This window comes from Cebidichthys violaceus, unplaced genomic scaffold (assembly GCF_023349555.1).
Source record: "Cebidichthys violaceus isolate CVI_PGR_0920_01 unplaced genomic scaffold, fCebVio1.0.p SCAF_15, whole genome shotgun sequence".
NCBI lineage: Eukaryota > Metazoa > Chordata > Actinopteri > Perciformes > Stichaeidae > Cebidichthys > Cebidichthys violaceus.
Window position 1 is genome coordinate 3339638 of NW_027176318.1, and position 27095 is coordinate 3366732.

The window sequence follows — 27095 nt, forward strand, 5'->3', positions numbered from 1 at the left end:
TGTCATCAGACTTGGGGCCGACAGGGAATGTGGCACACTCTGTCTCCTGGCTGTCATTTGTGCTGGTACAAGGTCAGAAGGATGGTTTAGGCAGAGTTAATGCTCATAGAGAGAATGATTGTGGAAAGTGTTGTACTCGGTGGAAAGTGAAAATAATAAATAATGCACGTAAGCAGAATTGTATTGTGAAGTTGAAATACACCTATATTTTCAATCCACTATCCAGAAAAAAAGCTCAATGAGAGTGGTTGTGATTGGTTGCTTTGCTAAGTGATGTTTTTTTAGGCACCTAGATAACACGCTGAAAATATATATTTTCTTACTTAAACTTGTTTACTTATACTTGATTATTTAGGTCAAAGACGGCACTATTTAATAACTGCTTGTAGTCTTGGTTTTATTTGAGTTTGTAGTAAATAAAGTTTGCTTTGTTTTTTTGGTGATTTTTCTCACATTGTAATCCATTATGAATACAATATTGTTTTTTGGCATTTAGAATAGTCAGCATCTGTATCTGTAGTCATAAATGTTCTCATCTTTAATACTGATGACTGAAAGCAGGCTGATGAGACCTGTAGGCTGGAGTCTCTCCCATAGGACTTGAAGGTGCGGACAGGGAAGGTGGAGGAATAATGTTTGGGGCAGCAGGCAGTGCGGTTGGGAGTTTTTTTCCATAGGCCATAACTGGACGCTTGAACTTTTAAACAGAGGAAGACCATCAAAATTTGTAATGATTGCCAGAAGTCTGCCTGCTAGTTACAGCAAATGTGAATGGGGAACCTGTGGGTTATGTTCCTTCACCTATATAAAGTAATGTAATCTTATCAGTTGCCAGTATTTATGACACAGGATATAAATAGGATCTGTTATTGTTATTGGTGTAATTGTGTTCACCGGTGTTTTGTATAAATTGTGTCGGGGGGGAAGTGACGCGAGGGAAGATTGTGCGCGCACACTGGAGGAAGCGAGCTCCTTTCACTGGTCTCCGGAAAGCACGGTTTGCCGGCATTTGCTCAGCCAAGGATCCGAAGAAAGCTGTAAGGGATTAACAGGCTGGAGTCTCTGCCGGGACCACATCGGGACGAGCTGTGGTGAGGTAGCGCGGGTTCGGCGGATACAGGGACCGCGGCGTCTCGCCACGCATCCGCCGGTTATTGACTTTGCCTCAGGGATTGTTTTTTTGTCAACGGACTATTTTTCATTACTTAAGGAACTTACAGAACTAATGGGACACGGGGTTTGGGGGGATCGTTTGTGAATGTTTAGTTTATTGTGCCGAAGTATGGCGGGAGCCTCATGGTTATTTTTGGTTGTGTATTTTGTATACCGAGTGAATTTTGAGTTATATTAATATATTGTTTTACATTTACCTGGGTGTGTGGTTTCTTTGGTGTCTGGTGTGGTCTATGCGTATAGGGAATAATAGGTTAATTATAATAATACCAGGTTATTCAGGCAGGTATAGATTCTATAAACCAACTAATTCAGATCCGCCCCTGCCCTTAATTTTAGCGTTTGTACTTTTCCCTTTTTCGGTTTAGGTAATTAGGTGAATTGTTACAAATTAAGTTGGAGTTTATTTGTGTGCAGATCTGGAATTTTTGTCCAATTTTGCTCCAAGAAACTGGAAATTGCATTCACGATCCCAAAGTAAAAGTATGAACCTCCTGCAATTTGCTGCATCTTTAGGCAGTGATGGATGGTGACACCTCCAAATAGACAGCACGGCAGTTAATGCAACCAAAGTGATGCCATACTCCAAGGCCCAATTAACCAAGCTAGCACTGAGGCTTGGCTGTTGGCTATTATCACTATCAGCCTCATTTCTGTACTCTGGTTCTTCTTGAAAATGGGCTCCACATCCCCTTTCCATAGTCTCAGACTCAGTTTCCATCACAGTCTCTGCTCCACGCTCAATCATATTTTCAAACTCCTGATCACTGTCAACAACATTTTTCTCTGAACTGTCAATGGGATCAAATGGCTCAGTAACGCAGCTTTGAAAGATACAGAGGGTTTCCAGACGTTTATTGGTGGTGGATGTTGACTTTCTACGCAGATTAGAGGACTTAATGTAGTCAAGAGTAACACTCAGTCATTGTGAACAGATAGAAGCACAAAAAGAATTCAAACCGTGAGAGGTCACTGGGAACTGGGAAAGACACAAATGACAAAGTGTTTGGCGAACAACAAAAATCTTGTTGGGATTTATGTGCCCTGGAAAAACAGTTTGTGATTTTAACTTCTAAATTAAGCATTCTCATGTGACATTGATATTACAGTTTATACAATTCACAATATGTCTCTGAACTCTTGCATTAAGGTACTGCATTTATATATATATATATATGTATATGTGTGTGTGTGTGTGTGTGTATATCTGTATATATATATATATATATATGTATATCTGTATATATATATATATATATATATATATATATATATATATATATATATATATATATATATATATATATATGTGTATATATGTGTATATATATATATACACATATATATATATATATATATATATATATATATATATGTGTATATATACACACACACACACACACACACACACACACACACACACACACACACACACATTTTTATTTACAAGCCATTAAGGTGGAACAATGAGCGCATGCATGCATCAATAATACTGTGCTATCTTTAGCATATCCACATCTTTATAAATACAAGTGAATAAATGATGTAGTAGCTTGAACGTTTTTTTTTTCCTGGAATTTTAAGTAAGACAAATAAGGATGGGGCGGTTCCCCTTCTGTCGAAGGTGGACGCGGTGACCAACTTTCACGCCCGCTCACAGTGAGGGCCCTTCAGGAGTTTTTAGGCATGGTGAACTTTTACCATCGCTTTATCCCCCGGGCGGCACGGTTGATGCGGCCCCTTATTGAAGCCCTGAAAGGCAAGGCTGTGAAACAGGCTGTTGACTGGACCGAGGAGAGGAACCAGGCGCTTGTGGATGCCAAGACAGCTCTGGCAAATGCAACAATGCTGGCACATCTATCACCCAAGGCTCCGATTGCCATCACCATGGATGCTTACTACGCGGTTGGCGCAGTGTACGAGCAGTGGGTGAAAGGGGCATGGCAGCCACTCGCTTTTTTCAGTCGACAGTGCGTCCTAACGAGCGGAGGTACAGCACTTTTGATCGAGAACTATTTGGCCTCTTTCTTGCCATTCGTCATTTCCGGTTCCTGCTAGAGGCTCGGAAATTCACAGCTTTTGTGGATCACAAGCCGTTGACATTCGCTATGAGTAAGAGGGCCAAACCATGGTCCGCACACCAGCAGCACCATCTCTCCTTTATCTCGGAGTTTACCACAGATGTGGCGGGCAAGCAAAACCTGGTCACAGACTGTTTGTCCATGGCCATCATTGGGCCTGTTCACTTGGGACTGGACTATGCAAGGACTGCTGCGTTTTAAGAAATTAAGATGATAAACGGTTAGCATTTGATTAAAAACGGTGACTCTAAAATGCATGTGTATACAAATGTTTGAGCTATTCAAATCTCAATTGATAAGTGACATTTTAAAATCATAGACTGGCTAGCTAGACAGCTTGTAGAGCATCAGTTTGATTTTAAATCTTATTTTCGGTAATGCTACGTTACCTGTATGAATAACATACTGAGAGGAAAATAATATTGCTTTTAATTACTGTCTAATTTGTAGAGACACAACCGGATTGATGCAGATGAAGCAGGACCTCTTGTTGGTGTGTAGCACATGTCCTCTGAAGTGCGTCCTCTGGAAAAACTGCAGATTTCCGAAAAATACTGTAGTGTACTGTAATTTAAAACAGGATACAGTTTAGGGCCTCTGTGCTGTTGCTTCAAATGGGCCAGCCCACAATCCATTGCAAACTACAGTATTAAACCGTATTACATTAATACAGTAGATTAATGTTGTAAATTGGCTGTAAATTAACAGCAATTGTTTACAGTGTGTCGGCTTTGCCCCACTTAGTACCTCTGGTCATGTTGATCGGGGCATCAGATCAGAAAACACTCATATGGGTTGTTTTGGAGAGCAAACTGAGGACTCATTATTGACTTTGGAAACAGCAGCTTGACCAAACAAAGTACTAGTCCAACTTTTTTGTCCAACATGTCTGTTCAAAGACGGACTTGGATGTGAATGTATGTTCTGGCTTGGTCTGGGTGTTACACAGACAACTGATGTGACAGATATTATCATCTGCCAACACTGTAACAAATGGCTGTAAAAATACAATAAATTCTGAACAGTAATGTACTGTTCTTCGTAAATACAGTTGAATACAATTAAATCCAGCAAAAGTTGAGGCCTTGGAAGAAAAAAAAAAATTAACAGCAGCTACTGTCCAATCTTGCAGTATACTACAGTATTTTTTTGTTTTTCAGTTGACTTTAACTCCGCCCATTACTCTTCAAAATCACATGGCATCAAGTCTCTACTGCTAATTCAGCACATGGTCAACATAAAGAAAGTGAAAAGAAAGCCTTAGATATCATAGATTGGTGATTTTATTCAGGATAGAAGAATAATAAGAGGAAATTTGAGAAGACGATTTTCAACGGACTCTGACCGAAGCACCGAAGTGGACCGAGAACCACCTGCTGCTTCACCTCGCCTACAAACACGCAGCAGACACCGTAGTCCATCCTGCCACTGTGGCTCACTGAACAAGGTAATTTGGATGTTATCAAAGTTAGCATGACCGTGTTCAGTCATTTTGTGTTGAATTTTATATTGTATTGATTTTTTGACGGTAACGTGACTTGTTGTTAACTGCATGTAGCATTCATGCTAACGTGTCCAGCTACCTTTAGCTAGCATACCTTAATGTTACTCTCTTGATTGATAACATTTAATATCGTTATTTTTCTTTCAAACCGTTTTACCAGCGAGAGTTATTTCATTTTCATAGACACACTATTGAATTTCTCAGCAATTGAATCAACAAGCTGAGTTAATATGTATATATTTGATATGGTTTCAGAACATTAACTATAATTGTTGTCTGCATTAGTTGCTGGTGACAAAGTCACAATTGGACGCTGGATGACAAGCATTGAAAGCCACGTCGTCTGTGAAGGCATCCAACCAAGCTTCATCACAGGGCTTGCTGCAGTTTTTGCCAACTACTCTGTGTTCAACTTGCAATACCAAGAGGAAGCTCAGTTATATCCAGTTGTCTCAAACATGCAGCTCCAGATTTATTCTTTTACTCGGTTTCTATTGCACTAATGACTGTAACAAAACAAAAAAGTGATACTGAAGGTGGGGTACATTTAGTATACTATAAGAGTTGTACATAGAGTGTTGAGAATCTGTTTAACATGATTCAGTGTTTAATGAATGCAATTTGATATGGTGCGTTTAATATTTGTATTTTGCAAAAATGTGATCACTGTAAAATTGTCAGTTATTGAATGTTTGACACTGCATCGGCTTTAATAAAAGCTTATTAATGTAAGGCCATCTCTTGTTTGAGTCGTTTTTATGCTAGCAATTTTCAAGGGTTTTATTTTGAAATGTAACATTTTTAAATCATTAGCTTCTAGCAGTGTCATACTGTAAATATACATTCTACAGTACTGTAATCAATTTTACGGTAATGAACTGTTCATGGACATTGCAGTAGGAACACTAAAATAACAGTTAATGCATTTTCTATACAGCACTGTACTGTAGTAATTTTTACAGTATCAAACCACTGTTGTAAATTATAGTAGGTATGCTGTAGAATTACAGTTGAAAGCTGGAAGCTGTAGCTGCCAGCTGTTTACTGTAATTTAAAGGGGAAATTTGTTACAGTGAAGATATGTTGCACATACAAGGAATTTGACATGATGGGTGGTGCATAACATTAAACAATCAAAAACAATCAACACAGTGCAAAAAGTAGAAACATTACAATTTAAAATTATGAAATATAAAATAAAGTGAAATATAAAATAAAGTGCACAAACGAACAGATAATGGGATTATAAACCAGTGAGATGTACAGTAGGTGTAATGCAAAGTGTCAAGTGTATTTAAATAGGAAACATAGAAGGGATGTGCAGGGGAGTGACCGGTAGGAAATTGTCCTGGGATGACAGAGTCGGTGGGGGTCCCAGGCTTTGTTGATGAGCCCAACTGCAGAAGGGAAAAAACTGTTCATGTGGCGTGAGGTCTTGGTCCTGATGGACCACAGCCTCCTGCCAGATGGAAGGGGCTGGAACAGTTTGTGTCCAGGGTGAGAGGGGTCGGCTACAATCTTTCTTGCTCGCTTCAGGGTCCTTGAAGCGAACAAGGCAGATTGCAGCCAGTCACCCTCTCAGCAGAGCGAATGATACACTGCAGTCTGTCCTTGTCCTTGGCTGTGGCTGCAACGTATCAGACAGTGATGAAGAAGCAGAGGATGGACTTAGCGATGGCTGTGTAGAAGTGCACCATCAATGTCTTTGGCAGGTTGAACTTCTTCAGCTGCCTCAGGAAGTACATCCTCTGCTGAGCCTTCTTGGTGATGGAGCTGATGTTAAGCTCCCACTTGAGGTCCTGGGTTATGATGGAGCCCAGGAAGCAGAAGGACTTCACAGCGTCGACGGGGGAGTCACACAGGGTGATAGGGGCAGGTATGGCTGCATTCTTCCAGAAATCCACAACCATCTCCACTGTCTTTAGAGCGTTGTGCACCAAGTTGTTCAGAACGCACCAGGTCACCAGATGGTCAATCTCCCACCTGTAGGCGGACTCATCCCCACCAGAGATGAGTCCAATGAGGGTGGTGTCATCCGCAAACTTCAGGAGCTTGACGGACTGGTGGTGCACCTCGCAGCTGTTGGTTTACAGGGAGAAGAGCAGAGGGGAAGGAACGCAGCCTTGAAGGGTACCCTAGCTGATGGTCCGAGAGTCAGAGAGATAATAATGTCTACTGTGGTGTTGCATCATTATTGTGTAGCTTGATGAAAGTGCAGTGGGATTCTCTGAGCACCCTTGTTGTATTTTCCTAAATCTTTATGAACTCTAATTCACATCTGTTCTTGATCTCATGATGTTTTCCATTGCGGTCAAGAAAAATTGGTGAGGAAAAGACATTAGGGTGCCTTTTTTGTCTTTTTTACAGCAGCCACGTCTTCCTACGGCTCCTCCCACATTCCATTGTGACAGTAAATAAAACAAGATCACTGTTGTGTGGGTGTACCTGAGAAGATTGGCTGGGATTAAGTAAAATACACCTTGTTAAGGAAAAAATGCACAATTTCTTGTTTTTGAACAAATACAGATTTAACTAGATACTTTTCATGGAAAACAAATTTTTAATTGTGAATGCCACAGATATATTTTAGCTATGTTAATATCTGTGCGTAGTTGATTATGACTTTGATTTTAATTGAATTGTTTCTGTTGACAGGGTTAGGGTTCAGTTGGTGGAGACATTGTCTGTTCTGGTGGCTCATTCCCAGCCTGGGACAGGCTTCTAGAGGTTTTTTGTCTATTGGTGTCATGTACTGATCAAGCGTATCTTTACATCGGGCCATTAAGGATGCTGGTAAAATGGAGGTGGTCAAGACTCCTTTACTGCAGGGCCTTGTAACAGTGTCCACCATAAAAAGTTGTTATCTTTATTGGCTGTCTCACATGATTTCAAGAGATTACACAGAACGTCCAGTGTGTGTGTCTGTGTTAGAAGATGTCATGTAAGGAAATAAGCGGATGATAGGACATCATAAAAGACTGAGAATGTTGAACGATTTTGACTTGAGTGAGGTTTATAAGAATAATAAATCATGTAAGTGCATAAAAAGCACTTTTTACGTTATGTAAAACTGGTCAGGATTATTATGTTGGACTACGAGCGGTGAAGCCTGAATAAGCACAACTAAATACCAACAATAGTATTATGGAAAATTTTGCAGTTATAATAAATTTCCAAATCAATACTGATGACAACCAATTTTGATTGTAATTTATCAAAAATGACATGTTGAAAATTGTCCGATTACAACTTGCGTCTGTCATAAATATGGTAAAAACATTTTATGAGGCTAATTTGGGATGATGTTCATCTGTACATTGACATTTTGACATTGGTACACAAAGTCACACGCAGCAGGTTATTCATCGCCTACAATCATGTGAGGGATATTCTCTCTCAATAACAAAGTTAACCAGCTTTGGTCAATGAAGACATTTATGGTTGTACTGTCAGGTCAAAGTCTTTGCATGAGCATTAGAGTGTGGCAGCACATCAAACCCCAGTAAAGTAGTTTGGAGTGTTCAGGCGACACATCTCCTCTCAATGGCTTGGACACTGCGACTCTCATGGCTGTTCTTCATGCTCATTTTCCTCCTGGTGGGACTACAGGGAGAGCCGAGGGACACAGCACCGAGACCAAAAAGGAGCGTTGGCAATGACCAGTGAGTTGGGCTTTGTATCAAACAAGAATGTCTTATATTGATGAATTAGAAATGATGACCTTCACCAGCATTACTCAGCAGACATATTGTTCTGTCATAGACAAACAGCTGGTTGATATAGAAAATGATTTACTTTTCAATACATCAATTGTTTTATTTTAGGGTTTTGAAATTATGCAGAGAATAAGGTTTTTTGAAAGAAACAGTCTTAAATATCCAATAGTATGCCAATTTTATGCGGTACATGGTCCCTACAGAGCTGATTTCATTTAATGATCAAAATCTCACTCACTATTCTGGTCCCACTTTTTGCAGGGCTCCCACTGATCATAGTATAACTGGAACGTAGCACTATTAAGAATATACGTTAACTTATACTTTGGGTAGAGCAGCTAGCAAACAAGCCAATTTGTCAAACAATTTATATCCAGAATTATTATTTTAACAAGGAACCATAATTAATAAAATGCCCTGCTATAACAAAAAAAAAAAAAAAAACGGAAAACATGCAATACAACTCACTAACTTAGCTCAATCTTAAAAACACCTTAGTGTTCAGACACACACACACAAAACAGCAGCATAGTTAATTAGATTTCAATTTACCACTATAGGCTTAATCAAACAGAACAATCATTCAAACGTGTGCATGCAGTTGAAAAGGGAAGGCGTCCAGAGCGGCTAGCAGCTAACACAGCAGTAACTCAATGTCTTTCAACTGACAGTCACGACCATGATAGTCCCACAATCAGGCAAGTCTCTTATCTGAATTACCTCGCTTGAACCGGAAGTTGTTCTGCTCTTCCATCTTGATGGCCGCTTTTACTTCCGCGCTGAGGCGAGAGGATCGAGGAGAGATCTCTGAGGAGCCAAGAGTGAAGATTCTCAAGAGCAGCCTTCACGGAAGTGATTTAGCGGACGACACGCCCCCTCATTGTTTATCAGTTATTTGATCGGACTGATCTGATGCATCTCAATATCACTGAAGTGAAGCCAGATCACAGATTAAACGCTAATACTAAACTCTATCACTCACAAGTCTTGTAATTGATTTGTTTTCTCTTACACCAACTGGTTGAAATGTATCAAATATATCAAATAGTGTATAAAAATATACAAACGTAGGTCTGACCAACAAAAGGACCACAAACAAATTTCTTCAATTTTTAGAAAGATTTGTCTTTTCATGATCTGATATTTCCTGGTGATTAGTAAAAGCAGGTACAACTGCAAGACATTATCCCGCTGCTCTTAGACCAGACCTTCAGGAACAATGAAACATTCTCTGAATACTGAGGTTCAAAGTGGGATTCCTGATGGAATTGTATTTTTGTACCTTAAACCTATTCTATGGTCGTAACTGTGGTTGACCTAAATACAACTGCTGTGTACTAAATCTATCAGCACACATTCTGTTGACGGAACTGGTGCTTTGACCCCGTAGGCCTCGTATGATGTCAGATGATGGTCACCTTGTTTTCGTAACCGGGGACAGTAAAGAGATCCGCTTCCAGACGTCAGCATCAGGCCGGGTCAAAGTGGATAATGAGGACCTCACTCAGCTTCTGAGTCAGGTAAGTTTACACTTTTTCCTTTACTACAAAACATGCAGAATATAATAGTCCTATAGAGATGGGCACAAGGCCGGGTTACAGTTGCCAAGCAACAGCTTCCCCTCTGGAGAAAAATAACTTTTACCTTTGCGGTTTTATACATTACAGTCATTTAGCAGACGCTTTTATCCAATTCCACAATCACACCGTAGGCACAGCTACAGTGTGATTTTTGGGGTTAAGTGTCTTGCTCAAGGACACATCGATGTGTGACTAGCGGAGCCAGGGATCGAACCACCGATCCTCTGATTGAAGAACAGCCCTGCTTTCCACTTGGCGCTCTATACTGTAGCATAGATGCCAGTAGCACATAATTGCTAATGTCACATCAAATTAAATTACCATATCATATAAGCTTTAATTCGTTTTTGATGCCCCATCTGGGTGTTTTAAATTGTCGGGTCTGCCTGTGATGGTGCTATCTCGTAATATTTATTAGATGAAATATATATCTCTTTATCTTGATTGTAGGTGTTTTATTTTATTAAACAAGTGAAACTCAAGTTTGATGTTCCCATCCTACCAGCCCAAGAATAACTTCACAATAAGAAAAACAAAACGAATGATAATAAGGAATATCTTTAAATGTGTAAAAGCCCTTGTACATACAAAAGCAACCTAGTAGACCTACCCTGTCTGCCTTTATCGCTGCTAACGCCAGTTCTAAAATGTTCTGCTCATCTTGGAATGCTTCGGTATTTTGGTGCTCCATGCACTAATCGACAAGGTTTGGCTTCATTTGTACTGCCAACACTTCACCAACATCACAACAGAAAACGTATTAGCTTATCCGAACCAGTCAGAATATTTGTGTCATAACTTCTTATCAGCGTTTACACAACCGAAAGCCCACTGTTCCTCATATGACGCTATGAATGATTATCAAGTTAGGAAGCAAACTCAGCAGTTTGGACAAGACCAAAGATCAGGGACTGGGTGCATTAGAGTTGGTAGAAGAAGAAATGTATTATCATATACATTTTTTACACATATACGAAATTTAGCCTCTGCTTTTAACCCATAACCAACGTATTGGGAGCAGTGGGAGGAATTAGGGGTTTAGTGTCCTGCTTAGGGACACTTCGACACAGGACACGTCCCAGGGAAGGAGCGAACCGTCAACCTTGCGGCTACCAGACGACCTTCTTAACCCAGTGTGCCACGGTCGCCCCCAGTAGAGACATCATTAGAACTTTACAGCATTAAAGCAGTCCCGTACAGACACAGATTCAATATTTTAATGAAATGTATTAAGCCATGTTTATGCATCTATTGTATCTGACTAATTGAAAAACGTTCACAGATGTGGGTTTGATGGGCAAGAGATGAATGAAGCACATTTGAAGCAGTTGGTATTCATTATTGAAATATTTAAAACGTCATGATTTTAAAACAAATCAGCTATATCAGTCCGGCGGCATATTTTGGTCTTGGTATAAGTTGCCTTTCTATCGGAAGGCACCGTAAGGACATTTGATGGCTAGGTGACTACACTGAGAGAATTTAAAATAAGACAAACGCAAATTGAAAGGTTACATACAAGTAGAAAATGAAATTATATGTATAAAACAACACATTGTCACTCCCAAATCATCAAATATCGATGCTTTATCAGTGCTCCTAAACTTCAAACTATGATGCTCTGGCTACCCTCGCTAGTGTCCGTTCTGGACATGTCACAGATTCTACACCTTACAGGCATAGTGTCTTTTCAAAATAAACTTCCGTCAATGTAATGTAATGTAATGTAAAAGAAGTTCATTGAAGCAACAAAGCATTTTTTAGGTTTAGGACAAAAGTGTGGTTGACGTTAACGTGACTAACTAGAATATTATTTCAACACACATTGCTTTTTTTGTTGTGTTGATTTCATAAAATATATATAATATACAAGAAATATTTTAACTGCTACTGTATAAAAGGAATACTGCTGTTAAAAAGCACCTTATTTGTTTAAAGTGTTTGCAAACCAAATGTTATTGCACTTGTGTTCATATAGCAGTACTTTTAAAATAAAAGTGTGCAAGACACTACTTTTGAATTCATTATTGAATTTTGCGCATAACAATGCAATTAATCGCAGAAAAATCATGCGATTAAATCGTGATTAAAAATTGTAATCGTTGCCCAGCACTAATATATATATATATATATATATATATATATATATAGATAGATAGATAGATAGATAGATAGATAGATAGATAGATAGATAGATAGATAGATAGATAGATAGATAGATAGATACATTTATTTTTGTTGTGTGTATCTGTTTGATTTTGTTGTTTTTAATGATGCCAAGGCTAAAACTGTGGCCGTCATTGATGTGTACAGTTACCATGCTTACCAATTGTTATCACAAGGTTAGCATAAAATGTGCAGATGTTTATACAGGACAGTAACACAATAATAGTTCCCACACAGTAAATCCAGGTGTCATTCTCAAACTCTGCTGTCCCACTGTAGTTCTTGTTGACTTGACATTAGTACTGGCTGATACCTGCGCTGTCCACTACAGAGCAAATGATCATGTCCTCATCTGTTCAGGAAGGTCTTCCTCTTGATGGAGCTGATGGGAAGAATGACATTGGCACATGCTTTGCCCTGGTCTAAGGAGTTAGTGATGAGCAGGTTCTGATGTTCCACTGTCTAGGAAACTGGTCGGAGAAAGGCAGCTCTTGTCGTTTGTTGGGATCTAGCCATTGGCTTTAGTTTGAGACAGTTTATAGATTGGTTTTAATATTCAAGGAAATCCTCAATGCATGAGACTTGGAGAACTTTGTGGAGACCTTCCTCATCAAATGCTCTTGCATATCAGAGCATGTCATCAAGATATACAGTAAGATGCAGCAATACAAATAAAAAGAGGTTTCATGGCATTTAGAAACTGCATTCAAAGTTTTGGGTTAAAATAAGTACATTACTTTTGGTTTGACATGGGACACAGACTGCAGTTTCCTGGGACAAAGTCCTGTGCTTGATCATATATCCACCCCATCCTCCTCCTCCCTTTGTGTAATTACTTGGAATTTCAATGGAAATGCATTTGTGATACAACAAAACAAATGTGGTGAGAACCTTCAGTGACAAAGCTTTGATGTAAGCCATGTTCTAGGCCCAGGACACAGGCATGACCACAAAGGATCAGGAACAGTCTCATTACTCAGGCGGCGCTAGTCAATGAACAGCAGGCAGCTTTCTTCTGTCAACCGAAGCTTTTGTTCCAGCCTCTTCACGAAGCATTTGTTTGGATGTGCCTGTTCAGAGCGGGCCGGTGTCTTCGCCCTATGAAGGTGTTGCTTGCAACGTTGTTGAGAACCGCTCATTGCTGGTTGACTACAGGGGAGTGAAAAGGAGTTTGGTTGTGACCTTGACCTTCAGTCCTTGACAGAGAAGCTGAATCTTGTCATCGGTGCCATCAGGTTGGATTTCGTGCAAAATCAGATGAAATCATGCAGGTTCACCAGAAACGCCTATCACGAACAGACCCAAATCTGGCTTCGCTGCTGAGGACAGATACAAATCCAGCCTTGCTGAAATAATACAAATCTTGCATTCATGGGAATTATTTTACTACAGAATAATTTACAGTTTGTTTTAAAACGGCCAACCAGCCCACACTGTACCAATTTCATTCATTTACATGGAGGACTTTTTCAGGAACTATTTTGTCTTCAGCTTTCGTAACTGAAATGCCTGTAACTGTCTGATTTCAGATCAAAACCAACAAAGAAGATATTAACGACATTAAGGCTAACGGAGGAGGAGTTTCCCCTGAAATTACCAACAAACTCAACCAGCTTGATACCAAGGTAGGACATTAAAGCTTGTTCTTATGCAATGAGCAATTCTTTTTTTCATGAAATCAATGAAATACAGATGGAAATCACATTTAACAATACCAGTTGCCTTTTACAACCTGGCTCAAAGGCTGCAACATGGATGGGAGACCAGACGAGATAAAAGTAATAAATAAGCACATTTATTTAAAGAATACATAAGCCAAACTAAACAAATGTGGAGAGTCAGTAATGTCAGCTTGTGTGAAACCATCTGAAACAAACTAAACAGCAGCCGTGTCAGCCAAGGAAGAGCCGAGATCCCTGTTCAGGTGCTGAGTCTTTATAGCTGGAACTCCCACCAGGCTCAGGTGTGGCTCATCAGCTGACGAGCAACTACCTGAAAGACAGAAGGGAGTGGAAGGGAGGGATCGTCACAATGGAGTTATCTTGATGCAATCCAACAGGGTTTATAATAAAAATGCTTTAGAATTTATCAGTACATATATGTCTTTTTCTTGTCCTGCATGCACTGTAAATATGCCATACAACATATGTCCTATGGCACTTTCCTTGTTTTCCAGGTGACAACACTTCAGAATGAAGTGAATACGCTTGAATCGGTAAGATATTTAAGTCAAACTGTTTGTTGTAAAGGCTCAAACTCAAGACTGTACCATACAATGTCACGTTGCCTTTCTTCTGCTCTCTTCTCCTCCAGACAGTCCAAAAGTTGTCTTGCACCAGCAATCCCTGTCAGAATGGAGGAACATGTCTGAACTTACTCAACTCATACCACTGTCTGTGCCCCAGCAACTGGGCCGTGAGTTATATACTGTCTGTTACATTATGGGATTGGTTATTGCTATTGGTATTAGTGAAAGTAGTTCTGCTTGAAATCCCAAGTCCTCCCAGCAGACTAAATAATATTTTGTCGAAAAACCTATAGTAGTACTATACTATTACTACTGTAATACTATTTGGCTTCATGTTTGCTGTCTCTCAGATTAGATTTAATGCTTATCTCAAGATAGGCACCACGGCAGCACAACATCAACTAAAATACAAATATTCTTAAAACTAGACTAAACTTGAAACATATCCCACTGGTCACAGGTATATTAGCAAAGGCCAACTTGGTTTCCTTAAAGACTTCCAGACAATCCCCAGATGATCAATACTGTATTTTTAGAAAATCATATATTCTTACAGTACATAAATACATACACAAAAAATACAAAAACACAAAATCTAAATCAATAGATAAAGCACAATACAAAATAATTATGAATATCACTCAGAATTCTTTGAGAAAGCGCCTTAACATCAGGCAATGAGTGGGACCCATGTTCATTTCAGTTGGTATTAAGCTTTAGTAGCACATTTCCAAATAGCTTAGCATTTAATCATAAACAACATGAAGGGAGTCTGAAGCTTTCAGGGCTTGGTACCAGTTACCCGCTTTGCTAAGTTGAAATCCAGTGCTGAAGATAACAAATATCTTTCCCTGCAGCATGTATATTCCTTCAATTGTCTTAAAATGGTAGTTTGTGCATACCTGTATAACGTTTTCTCACTTTAGTTGGTTCTATTCCCGTTCAATGATGACACAATCAGGGATCATTACAGTTTGGTCTCATCTATAGCTGATATTTTTGGTTGATTCTGAACCAGGTGTTTCTCCCATTTCTTCCTCTCTTGCTGTGTGTGTGTGTGTGTGTGTGTGTGTGTGTGTGTGTGTGTGTGTGTGTGTCAGGGTCTTAACTGTGCAACAGATGTGAACGAATGTCAGGTGTATTCTGGAACATTTCAGAGTTGCCAGAATGGAGCAACCTGTGTCAACAGCCCTGGGTCATTCAGGTATGTCTTAAGCTTCCCATAATACTCTACTGATGGGCTGTTGTAATGTAATCCAAATGTAGCTCACTAGCATGCATAACACCCGGGCACTCCTAAACAAAGGAAGGATAAAGCTGTGCTTCACCTCCAAACTAAGCAGCCCTGAACAACTGAAACGGTGTCAAGCATATTTCTGGCCTTTTCTAGAGAAACTGCTTGACGGTGTGTGGTACCGCAATAGTTGCTGCAAATGATGCAGACCAACTCCCTTATAGAGTTCTGTTCCACCAGATCAGCCGACCAGAGGGCAGTAGAGAGTTTTATGTCCTCTGATCAGTCACACGCTAGATGGCACATTTCTGTCTGGAGTGCAGTTATGTGTGTGTGTGTGTGTGTGTGTGTGTGTGTGTGTGTGTGTGTGTGTGTGTGTGTGTGTGTGTGTGTGTGTGTGTGTGTGTGTGTGTGTGTGTGTGTGTGTGTGTGTGTGCGTGTGTGTGTGCGCGCGCGCGCTGCCTGGGGCAGAACTCTGGTTGGGGGAGAAGATAATTAGGCCTGGGTCCACAACTAGTTTGTGCCTCAGTGTTGTGCTCAGTTTGGGAGTTCATATTGTATATGAAATACACATTTTTTACTTTATCATACATTTTGTTAAAAGTTGCCACACACTTTGTCCCAACATATGTATAACCTGTACTGTATCATATACTGTATTTTCTAGCCTTCTTTATTCCAAATGCTTTATGTTGTTTTTTAGAGCAATGTACTGCTAAACAGTTACCTTCATGGTTTCTTAATATTATTTCTGTTTGTGTGCAGTTGTACATGTTCTCCAGAATGGTCGGGGTCTCTCTGTACGGTGCGTTATGATGACTGCAGGAATGTGGGACAGGACCTGTGTGTACATGGCACATGTATTGATGCAGACCGGATTATAGCTGGACAGGTAACCAGTCACTTAACAAGTCTAGTGCAGTTCTGGAGAACCGCTCATGAAAACAGCTTCACACTCAACACTGCTCTTCCTCTGCTCCTTAGCAACATTGCTGACATGACATGTTGAGTCACACCCAAGTCACAGCTCCTCACGGCCACAAACACCAGAGAGATACACTCAGGAAGAAGCACCGGTGGCAGACTTTACCGTTAGGAAAGGTAGACGACCTGGACCTTGGGTTCCAAACAAAGAGAGCCCCAAACAGCTATAGATTAGTATGATGTTTCGATATTAATTCATTTACCATTCTAACTCATTGTGCCCCAAAAATAACCAAAAGGCCCTGTTTTTGAAGATGTGAGAGCCACTATGTGGTGCTTTAAAACCACTGCTTTGCACTCAGTGAGCCCATGGTGGGAACTAGTAGTGTCACGGATAACCCTTCACGGTTCGGCACACATGTGAACCGTGAAATAATTGCATTTTTCTTTCTTTTTTTTTTTACAGTTTAATCTTCATAATGTGAAATAAAGTTTTACTGCCGACAACGGCAATACATCGAGCATGTTCACACATATGAAGCGCCGCCATCCCAACGACAACAACAACTTATCAGCATTTAAGAAAGCGTTTGTGGCAGAATCAGTCCGGGCTAAAGCTATGACTAAATCTATTGGGGTGTTTATTGCTGTAGACATGAGGCCATAATTCGTTGTGGAAAACAAAGGATTTCAAAATCAACATCCCCTCACGCACCCACTTCAGTATGAAGATCGTTCCAGGTCTCTATGAAAAGGAAAAGACTGACCGCTCACTTCATCACGGTGGAGTGGAGATTCAGAGTCCGGTGCTGCAGACACGCCCCCTCTGTGAGAGTGACACAGACACAAATCTGGCGCTACCCTTTCCCCAGACAATGTAGATATGGTGAAAGTGGTTTTCGTGTAAGACTATAGCCCAAAGTTCTTTGCTTTAAGTGTTCTTGAAGTTCTCTAATTATTAAATGGAAAGCAAAGTTATATTTGTCCACCCCCCCCCCTTTTCTTTGCTGATCCAAAAAATGATCCGGTCCTTGACTCAAAAACCTTGAGTTTTGTGATCCGTTGCACCCCTAGTGTGAACGGTTAGTAAGCGGTCTCAAACACAGCCGAGGATCCTACAGGCACAGGCAGCCAGCTCGGCTTAGCTGAGTTATTTTACAGGCGGCAACGTTATTAGTCACACACCCATTAGGCTACATGGCTACATTCACTTCCAGCAGCCACAGTCAATGAGCAGACTGTCTGAACTCTGCAGACAACACTGCTCGCTTGTTGATTTAAAGTTTATTCATATTTCACGTGTCATGTGTACAAATTGCACAAAATTCAACAAAGGACTCCAGGGGGCCAGATGAGCTGTTCTTATGATATGTGAAGAACAGACACACAGAGACACAGACAGGGAGACATACAGACAGACAGACGGACAGACAGAGATTCCTTGCTTTATATTAATCTGAACAGTTTTACAGCTTTATTAGCAGCAAGTGATGGTTTATAGTGACAGTTATCTCTGCATGCTCCATGGAGGCTCCATAGTCAGTGTTGGGCAGCAGCAGCGGTACCAGTTGAACTACGTTTCTCAGCAGTGTGGCGGCAGCGTCCACACAAGCTACATTTTCTTAAGCATTCTGAAGCTCAAGCGCAGCAGAGCTCTCTGCTACGGTCTGAAAGTAAACTGCTCAGGATCAGGAAGTGACGCCACAGCCATGCACAGACATGTATGTGCAGCTGACAGAAGCACTTCCTATGACGGTGACATTCAGAGGGTCGTAATATATATATATATATATATATGTATGTATGTATGTATGTATGTATGTATGTATGTATGTATGTATATATATATGTATATATATATATATATATATATATATATGTATATATATATATATATGTATATATATATATATGTATATGTATATATATATATATATATATGTATATATATGTATATATATATATATATATATATATATATATATATATATATATATATATTATATATATAATTATTTCAAGGTGTAAAAAACGAGCATCTGTGTCATTCCACCATAGTTGTGAACCACTGCTTATATGATAATTAAGTATTATTTAATCTTGTTGTTGCTGTTTTGCTGTAGATATGATTTTAATAAATAGAGTTTTCACACTGTGACTTTTTTCTACAACAAACAGCCTAAATATCAGTGCATTTGTGAGAGTGGTTGGGACGCTCCAGCTGGGAACCCGTCCTGTGTGTCTGATGTTAATGAGTGTAACCTACCCAACAAACCCTGCTCCAGCAACCCCGCTGTTCCCTGCTTCAACACTCAGGGATCCTTCTACTGCGGAGCCTGTCCTGCAGGTAACAACTCATGCTGGGCTCTATTTTACATGAAACAGGATAAAGTGCTTGAATTCTGATTTTGATATCTGATTTTTGTGACTTTGAAACCAGAAGCACACAGAGAGACTTAGCAAAGCATAGTGAAATCTAGAAAATAGGGTTGGAGTAGGATCAAATTCGATGTTTTGATTTGCATCGGGAGGAATGTAAATGCAGATTCTTGTTTCATCCTATTGGTACTATATTGATCCTGCTCCAGCCCTTTTCCTGATGGTATCACTGGTTGCTACTCTACAACTGGGCAACAAATTGAAAAAAAAACCTAACTACATACATGCGTTGGACTTGCCACATTACATTTGTACTTGTGTGAATTTGTGAATTGCCACTGTGTATTTATAGCTGTGCATGTGAATGTGGCTTATAATCTGAATACTTTTTTTTTTTTTGCTTTAATACCCTTTAATACGTCTCAGGTTGGCAAGGCAACGGCTACAGCTGTCAGGATGTGGACGAATGTTTGATGAATAATGGCGGCTGCTCCTCCACTCCTGTGGTGCAGTGCCTGAACACCATGGGCTCCTTCCACTGTGGTTCCTGCCCTCCAGGTATGAGGGGAGTTACCAGTGTAACTACAGTGCTATGAATTATGCGTGACCTTCCAGAGACGGCATGTGATATTTGGTTATCCATCATGCGCAGGAGGTCGAGATCTAATACCGACAAAGTCCCATGTGACCTCAGAGACTCATGCATCTTGGTAGAGAGGCCTGACACCCAGCAGTCGTCTCCTACAGTATCTTCTCATCTTTTTTTAGAAGTGCAGAGGATGGATAATAACTCCAAGTTATCAGCTATGAGGATTCTGGCGTAGCCGATAAAGAGCTAAAGCTAGTAAATGTGAACAGTGTACATAACCTGCACAGAAACCTTTATCAGGTTGCCTGTGTCTCCCTGGTCATACGTGTACTTTGTCGGTCTATGGGGAACATGCATGTGCTGTAAGTTTTACATATACGCCTCTGGTGGTCAAGAAGAATGACATGTTGTTGTTCTATGTTTATTATACATTACATGATGAAGTAATGCAACCATTAGTTACTGCCACCATCTAACAAAGTCATCCCTCCCTTAAGCCACATGCCCACAAGTTTCCGTCTCCTTCCTTAACCCTTTCTGAATAAGGAGCCATAGTATCGTTTTTACCTACCCTTATTTGATTATGGGGCGAGGATTTTAGACCATTATCTGAATACTGCATCTTATTGAAGAATCTCCATTAAGTATTGATGGAAAAATATAGAAAACAAAGTATTAATTTCAAGCATATCACCAAGCCCTGGGTGTGACGTTGTTGGAGCTCTACATTGGGTAATGTGTCTGGGTTTCACAGAGAAAAAAGTCTCGCCCTCCACTACAATAACCCAGAGGTCACTCCCCTGCTAGTGTCTGTGCAGTGGTAAAGTAATGTGTATTAAGGAACTAAAAGAGGAGTCAAGACGAGCGTACTCTAGTCAGACTTTTTAAAGACGGTGTCTTTTACAATCTCAGAATCACTCAGGAATCAAACAACCAGCACACATCTATCTGTCTTGTATTTGTGCAGGCTACGAGGGAGATGGGAGAACATGTACCCAGACCGATCTCTGCGCTAACAACAATGGAGGCTGTTACCCATTAGCCACTTGCTCCTCCACCCCAGGTAACAACAAACATACATGATTTAATTACTTGTGTCTTCTGAAAAAATGAAGGCTTCGTCTTCATCATCTACATAGGGACTATTATTTGTGGTAGAACTGATAAAAGAGAATCAGTCAGGGAGCCAGGAATCAGAAAAGGTAAGTCATGTGTTTTCTAGATTGGCTAAAGATTGAGAAGACTGAAAATTATAATTATTTTCCCAATGTTAATTTATTTTAATTATTTCCTTGTATAAGAACAAAGCAGCTTCATCAAAAAGATGGCTTTTGTGTGTGCAGAGGTGAAAGAAAGTTGAATATTGGATATGAAATTAAGTTATGTCAATATGTCACTTTTGAGGAAGAGAATAGAGGTGGATCGTCGTTGGTTAAACTTCAGGGGCTTGTACAATACTTTATTCTGCATTGTAACAGGAAGCAGATCACAGTAAAGCAAAATGTGATTTTTGTGAATTCAGCAGAAAAAAAGCACCACATGTTGCCAAGTTATTCTATTCATGGTTGGCTTTTTAAAGTTTAGAATATTGATATGATATGTTGCTGAATGCGGGCATTCAACACTTTATAGTATAAGGCTCGTACCCTATACTCCTTCTCCAAGTCCACACATACACATGTAGACTGGATGTGCAAACTCCCATGACCCCTCTAGTAACCTAACAAGAGTAAAGAGCTGATCCACTGATCTATGACATGGACGGAATCCACATTGCTCCTTCTGGATCTGAGTTTCAACATTCGGAGCCTCCGTTTCAGCACCCTATTAGCTTTCCAAGGAAGGCTGAGCAGGCAGACACTCCGATCATTGGAGCACATCCTCCGGTTACCATTTAAAAAAAATGGGAACTACCACCCTAGTGTGCAGCCCAACAATGTCCAGAGTCTAAAGGCCAAGCTGTGCCAGCTACAGTACCTTGGTGCCGCAAAGCATTGAAAATACTTAACCCTTGATTATCGATCAGGTCGGATCTTATATTAATAGAGATAACTGTGAGTAACGAGTCTATTATGGTTCTAATATATATATATATACATTAATGCTGGGCAACGATTACAATTTTTATTCGAGATTAATCGCATGATTTTCTGCGATTAATTGCGATTAATTGCATTGTTATGCGCAAAGTTCAATAATGAATTCAAAATTAGTGTATTGTGCACTTTTATTTTAAAAGTACTGCTATATGAACAAAAGTGCAATAACATTTGGTTTGCAAACACTTCAAACAAATAAGGTGCTTTTTAACAGCAATATTCCCTTTACACAGTAGCAGTTATATTTCTTGCACTATCTGTGCTGACTTTATTTGAAACGTTCCACTGCTGTGCAACATGAATAAAATGTTCAGTGCACATTTCAGTAAAATGTCTGTCTTCTGTTTTCATTACAGTCGGAGCATGTGAATGCAGCTCCCACTATTCATCAATATAATGCATTGTAACTCCGAGGTGATTATGGTTACCCAGCAATGTCCAGTAGTCTCCAGTGAGAGAAACAGTTGGTGCACGTTGTAACGCCATCGCTTTTGTAGTCCTCTCCTTTTCATACAACTTGTGTATTCTTTCTGTGATGGTGCGTCTTAAGGGAGGCTCATACATGCCGTCATTCATTGCGAGCCTAAAGGCGCTTTCACACCAAACGCGATGCGAACTCACCTTGAGAACGTTCCTCAGACTGACATCTTCCACAATACCAATTGGCCTGCAGTGCAGTTTGTATCTATCCACTTCGCTGTTGCATTTGTTAGCTTGTCTTGCATTTGTTTATCTATACTTCTCCCGCACGCTGCATCAACATAGTCTGCCGAAGCCTCCCTCCACCGTTTGTTTGGGTGATTTGCTGGCATCAACGGTGTGTATTGAATTTTTTTTAAAACTGTGTTAATGCGAGATAAAATAATTCTCGGCGTTAATTAATTAATGCGTTCACGAGATAATAACGCGTTAAGTTGCCCAGCACTAATATATACATAATAACTATAGAATATTATTAACACAACAAAATGGAATATGAAATAATTTGCCAGCCCAAATATTTTCTCACAGTACCTTTCTTCTCAATAGAAGGACTGGTAAACGTTTAAGTCCACTTGATTCAAAGAAATGTGAATAGTGTTCAAAACGTGATTTGACAAAGTAACAAACTTCTGTGTTTAGTTAATGTGGGACATGACCATGCACCTTTCTTCTCCTCACTCCACCCTCCCACATCCACCAGGCACCAGCCTCCCTGTATGTACCTGCCCTTCAGGCTACATAGGCAGTGGTTATGGACCGACTGGTTGCACACAGACGAGCAACATCTGTCAGACCAACAGCCCCTGCGTCAACGGACAGTGTGTGGTGAGTGTGTTAAGCTGTTCAGATATGACCGGATGATGTGTGGCTGTTATGAGAAAGATTTCTCTAACTTCATCTGCAATCACTCATTTTAAAAGATATGGCTGGTAATATTCTATATTTTATTATAGTCAACAAATTCAATGAAATGTTCAAATCCAAAAATGAATGTATCCCACTAAGTTGTGTGTGTGTGTGTGTGTGTGTGTGTGTGTGTGTGTGTATATCCAAAGCCAGATATATCTTCTTCCTCTTCCTCTTCTTCCTAAGGCTTCATTGTTAATATCTATAAAATGAGGCACACTGTTGCATACAGTCTCTTGCTGCCAGAAAAACTCACCGCAGCACCAAAAGTGGATTCATCTTTTAAAAGATATAACTTTATATTTGTGAGTTGTGCTTAAATGTCTTAACCTTTAAATGTCAATATAGCAAATCACATTTTACCTGGCTGTTATTATTCTGACTGTAAGCTGTCAGATGAGCTGTCAGATGAGTTTATTGGACACCATCAAGTCCAACCACAGTCTTAACGGTGATCCTTATATCAATGAATAACCTGCATATACAACCAAACAATTGGCTTGTGATACACCTGCCGGATACACACAACGCCTGTACCTGATAAAACCGGTAAACAACACACCTGCTCTGTGATTACTGATTCACTTATTTGTATTTTCCTCATACTGCATGTACAACCTACTGTAAAAACAAGGGAATTAGACACACTTGAACACATATTACTTTATGTATACATAATGAACACAATACGAAAATGGCTCCAACAGGGTATTTTAAAACCGTGGGAGTTTTAACTGGAAAAGAGGACCGAACAATGTGAACCCTCTTGTATAAACAAATTCATGATGCCTGACTAGTGCACTACTGCTGTCACAGGACACTACCTCGGCTCCCGGATACATCTGCAGTTGCAACTCTGGCTGGGAAGGAACAAATTGTGACCAGAATATCAATGAATGCTTAAGCAACCCATGTCAGAATGGAGGAACCTGCACCGACGGCATTAATGGATTCACATGTACTTGCACTGCCCAGTGGACTGGCCCACTCTGCCAGAGCCCACAGCAAGGTAAGATGTGGTGGGACTGGAAAGATAAAGGACAGGAGGTGAAGGGAAGAAGTAAGGAGGGATGGGCCATAAGGAGGTGGAGAAAGGCAAGGAAAAGAAGAAGAGAGTACAATGGATGTGCAGAGACACAGGAAGGAGTTAAGGGACTGGATAACAAACATTGGGCACTGTTCTAATATACCTTATTGTTAAATTTCACTAAACTGTAATCTGTTTGCATAAATATATGTATGTGTGTTGACAGTGTGTGGAGGTTACCTGACTGGCCCTGCTGGTTCCTTCAGTCATCCCAACACCCCAGGTCATGATGAATATGATCACCAGGTCAGCTGTGCCTGGGTGATTCGCATTGACCCTAACAAGGTCAGCTGCAGTCCTCTTACTCTCATTTACTCTCACTTGACTTTCTTTTTGTCATGTCATTCTGGACAGGTAGTTTTAAGGTCTAGAGGACGTCCTCTGCATGGATCACGGTGTTGTAAGCTCTGCTGAGATCACTTTCCTTTTCACAGTAACAGCCCTGGAAGCACTACATTGGGTTGTGTGAACAATACATTTGGTGGCTTATTGTTAAAGTGAATGCTTTCCTGTCTAACAATCAGGGAGCTACATCAATAACTGATTGGGGTCTTGCAGTTCTGGTTTAGTCTTCCCCAACTGCTGACTGTGGTGTAGCTGCTGGATGTTCACTAAACCTTGTGCGCTGGGCAGGCAGTGTACAACCATGTGATCAGAGCAGAGCAGCTTCTGTGCTCTGATACCAAAACAACGAGCTAAAAAAGAAAGAGATCGTCCACTGTGGATGTGACTATATTGAAATGTGGCAGATTGAGTCTTTGACTTCTGTGTTCTCTCTCCTTTAGATTCTGCATATTACCTTTCCTTTCTTTGACCTGGAGAGCAGCTCCAACTGCAACTATGACTTCCTTCAGATTCATGATGGAGACAGTGCCTCTGCTTACATGATCGGAAAATACTGCGGCCAAAATAACCCACAGGAGCTCTACAGCTCCCACAATTCCCTATATTTCTGGTTTCGCTCGGACCAGTCTGTCAGTGCGGGTGGCTTCACAGTTGCTTGGCAGTCTCAGGACCCAGGTAGGGGTGTTTCATCTGCTCTGGTTTGGTTAATGAGTAATCCTTCAAAGTTTGAACTTACTGAACTCACACACGTGACATATAATGCCTTGTTGAGAGGTCACCAGGGCCCTGTTCCAGAAAGCCTTAAACCCTCAGAGCGAGTTCACCCTGAGATGAGGGAAACGTCACTTCTTATTCCTCTTAGCATGGTAAATCTGGGTCTGTTACAATGGAAACTGACTCACTAGTAGGTTTTCTTAAAACTACTAGTTTCTCTCTTTCTCCTCCCTCTTACAGAGACAGACACACTGTTTCATTTCCTCATTCATTCAGTCCGTATCAAAACAGGTGATAAAGGTTTTCTGTCTGTCAGAATGTAAATCCTGGTTAGATATTATATTGTGTTACTCAGGGAAAATCTAAAGTTACTGCTTTTATGAGTTGTCAGTCATTTTTTTGAACAGCTTTTTTCTTGCCCTCACGTTTAAATATTACAAAGAGTCACCCTCAGCTCAGAATGAAACCTCTGCCTTCTTTTTGCGAGTAGGAGTTTTTTTTTATATAAATATAAAACACTGTGACTCCATGCACACAGTTGATCACCGATGAATGAATGAATAAATGACCAAACACATTATTAATGAATCAAATTGTGAGTTTACAATCGTGTCCCTTATGTCTATTGATCTATATATTTTTAAAATCTTTAAGTATATTTTTCTTCTTCAGTTGGCTTCTGTGTTTTGTCCCCATCAGATTAAAGCTGAACATGCTGTATATATTTAAAATGTAATGTAGGCCACAGCTTAATATGCAGCAGATTTTACCACTTCATAGTCTGGTAAATGATGAATTAATAGACAATACTAAGTTAACTTATTGACACTCTGCCTTTTATTTACATGTTTGCATGGTGAATTGTGGAGCTCTATTGAGAATGGCTTTTTTTCTTTTTCCACTCACGGGCTAAACTCAGAGTGAACAAACTCTGATCAGTTTTCTGTAACCGAAAAACGAGTTTCCCATCTCAGGGTTAGTCACCTCAGAGTCCAGGCTTAGGCTCAGAGTTTATTAAACCTGCTTTCTGAAACAGGACCCAGGTGTCCGGTTTCACGCAAATAATCGCACGGGGGGTTGGTTACCACAACCACCATGAAACAAACAAAAAACTGTGACTAACAAGAGACAATTCAAAGAAGAAAAACAACATATCACAGTACTCTGTATACTGTACAACCTAAACCTACGATAATAGCAATGATAGTAATTATAGTAATGTGGCTTTAGCTTTAACCACTGAGCCCCAAAAAATATTATGTCAACAATGAAACTATTTCCTCCTTATTTTTTTTTTATCTAGAATTGCAGGGCTGCAAATGTCAGCAAGCTGCTCAAAAGTTTTAGTGTTGCAGAGTTTTGAGGGTCAAAGTCAATCTGTTGTCATCTTAGTGTGTGGAGGCGAACTGACTGCCCACTATGGCAACATTAACTCACCTGGTTACCCTGGAAACTACCCTCCTAGCCGAGACTGCTATTGGGCGGTGACAGTGGAGCCCAGCCTGCTCATCACCTTTGCATTCGGGACTCTCAGTCTGGAGCACCACCCTGATTGCAGCTTTGACTTCCTGGAGGTGAGAAATGCTGGATTGGGTAAAAACAATGAACAAAACAATCACGTTTAAACTTACTTCAACTGTCCAGTCTAAGGAAAACAGTATTTTAAAAGCAAAGCTACCCAAGGAACCCATTTTGATTGAAAGTTATGTTTTTATGTCAACAACACTCTTTAAACACATATTGCATCACTCAAATCCAACAACTGCTTCCCTGGTTGCCTATACAGAGAAGCTCTAACACAGGCACAGTTGTTTCTATTTTGTCAGGTGTGAGCACTGTATGCCACTAGTGATTCCACTTCATGCAA

The 27095-nt window shown here is 40.2% G+C and overlaps 1 protein-coding gene across 1 annotated transcript in view; it reads left to right on the top strand.

Annotated features, from left to right (window-relative positions):
• The first annotated feature begins 8301 nt into the window (after positions 1 to 8301).
• Positions 8302 to 27095, top strand: part of cubn (cubilin (intrinsic factor-cobalamin receptor)) — a 91010-nt gene continuing 72216 nt past the window's right edge. The window contains exons 1-15 of the mRNA XM_068709465.1: positions 8302 to 8420; positions 9865 to 9994; positions 13750 to 13845; positions 14397 to 14435; positions 14534 to 14635; positions 15569 to 15672; positions 16468 to 16594; positions 18805 to 18973; positions 19432 to 19563; positions 20562 to 20657; positions 22877 to 22998; positions 23899 to 24091; positions 24336 to 24454; positions 24955 to 25189; positions 26621 to 26802. Coding sequence (XP_068565566.1) covers positions 8302 to 8420; positions 9865 to 9994; positions 13750 to 13845; positions 14397 to 14435; positions 14534 to 14635; positions 15569 to 15672; positions 16468 to 16594; positions 18805 to 18973; positions 19432 to 19563; positions 20562 to 20657; positions 22877 to 22998; positions 23899 to 24091; positions 24336 to 24454; positions 24955 to 25189; positions 26621 to 26802 — 1965 coding nt within the window. The remainder of the gene's footprint in view (positions 8421 to 9864; positions 9995 to 13749; positions 13846 to 14396; positions 14436 to 14533; positions 14636 to 15568; positions 15673 to 16467; positions 16595 to 18804; positions 18974 to 19431; positions 19564 to 20561; positions 20658 to 22876; positions 22999 to 23898; positions 24092 to 24335; positions 24455 to 24954; positions 25190 to 26620; positions 26803 to 27095) is intronic.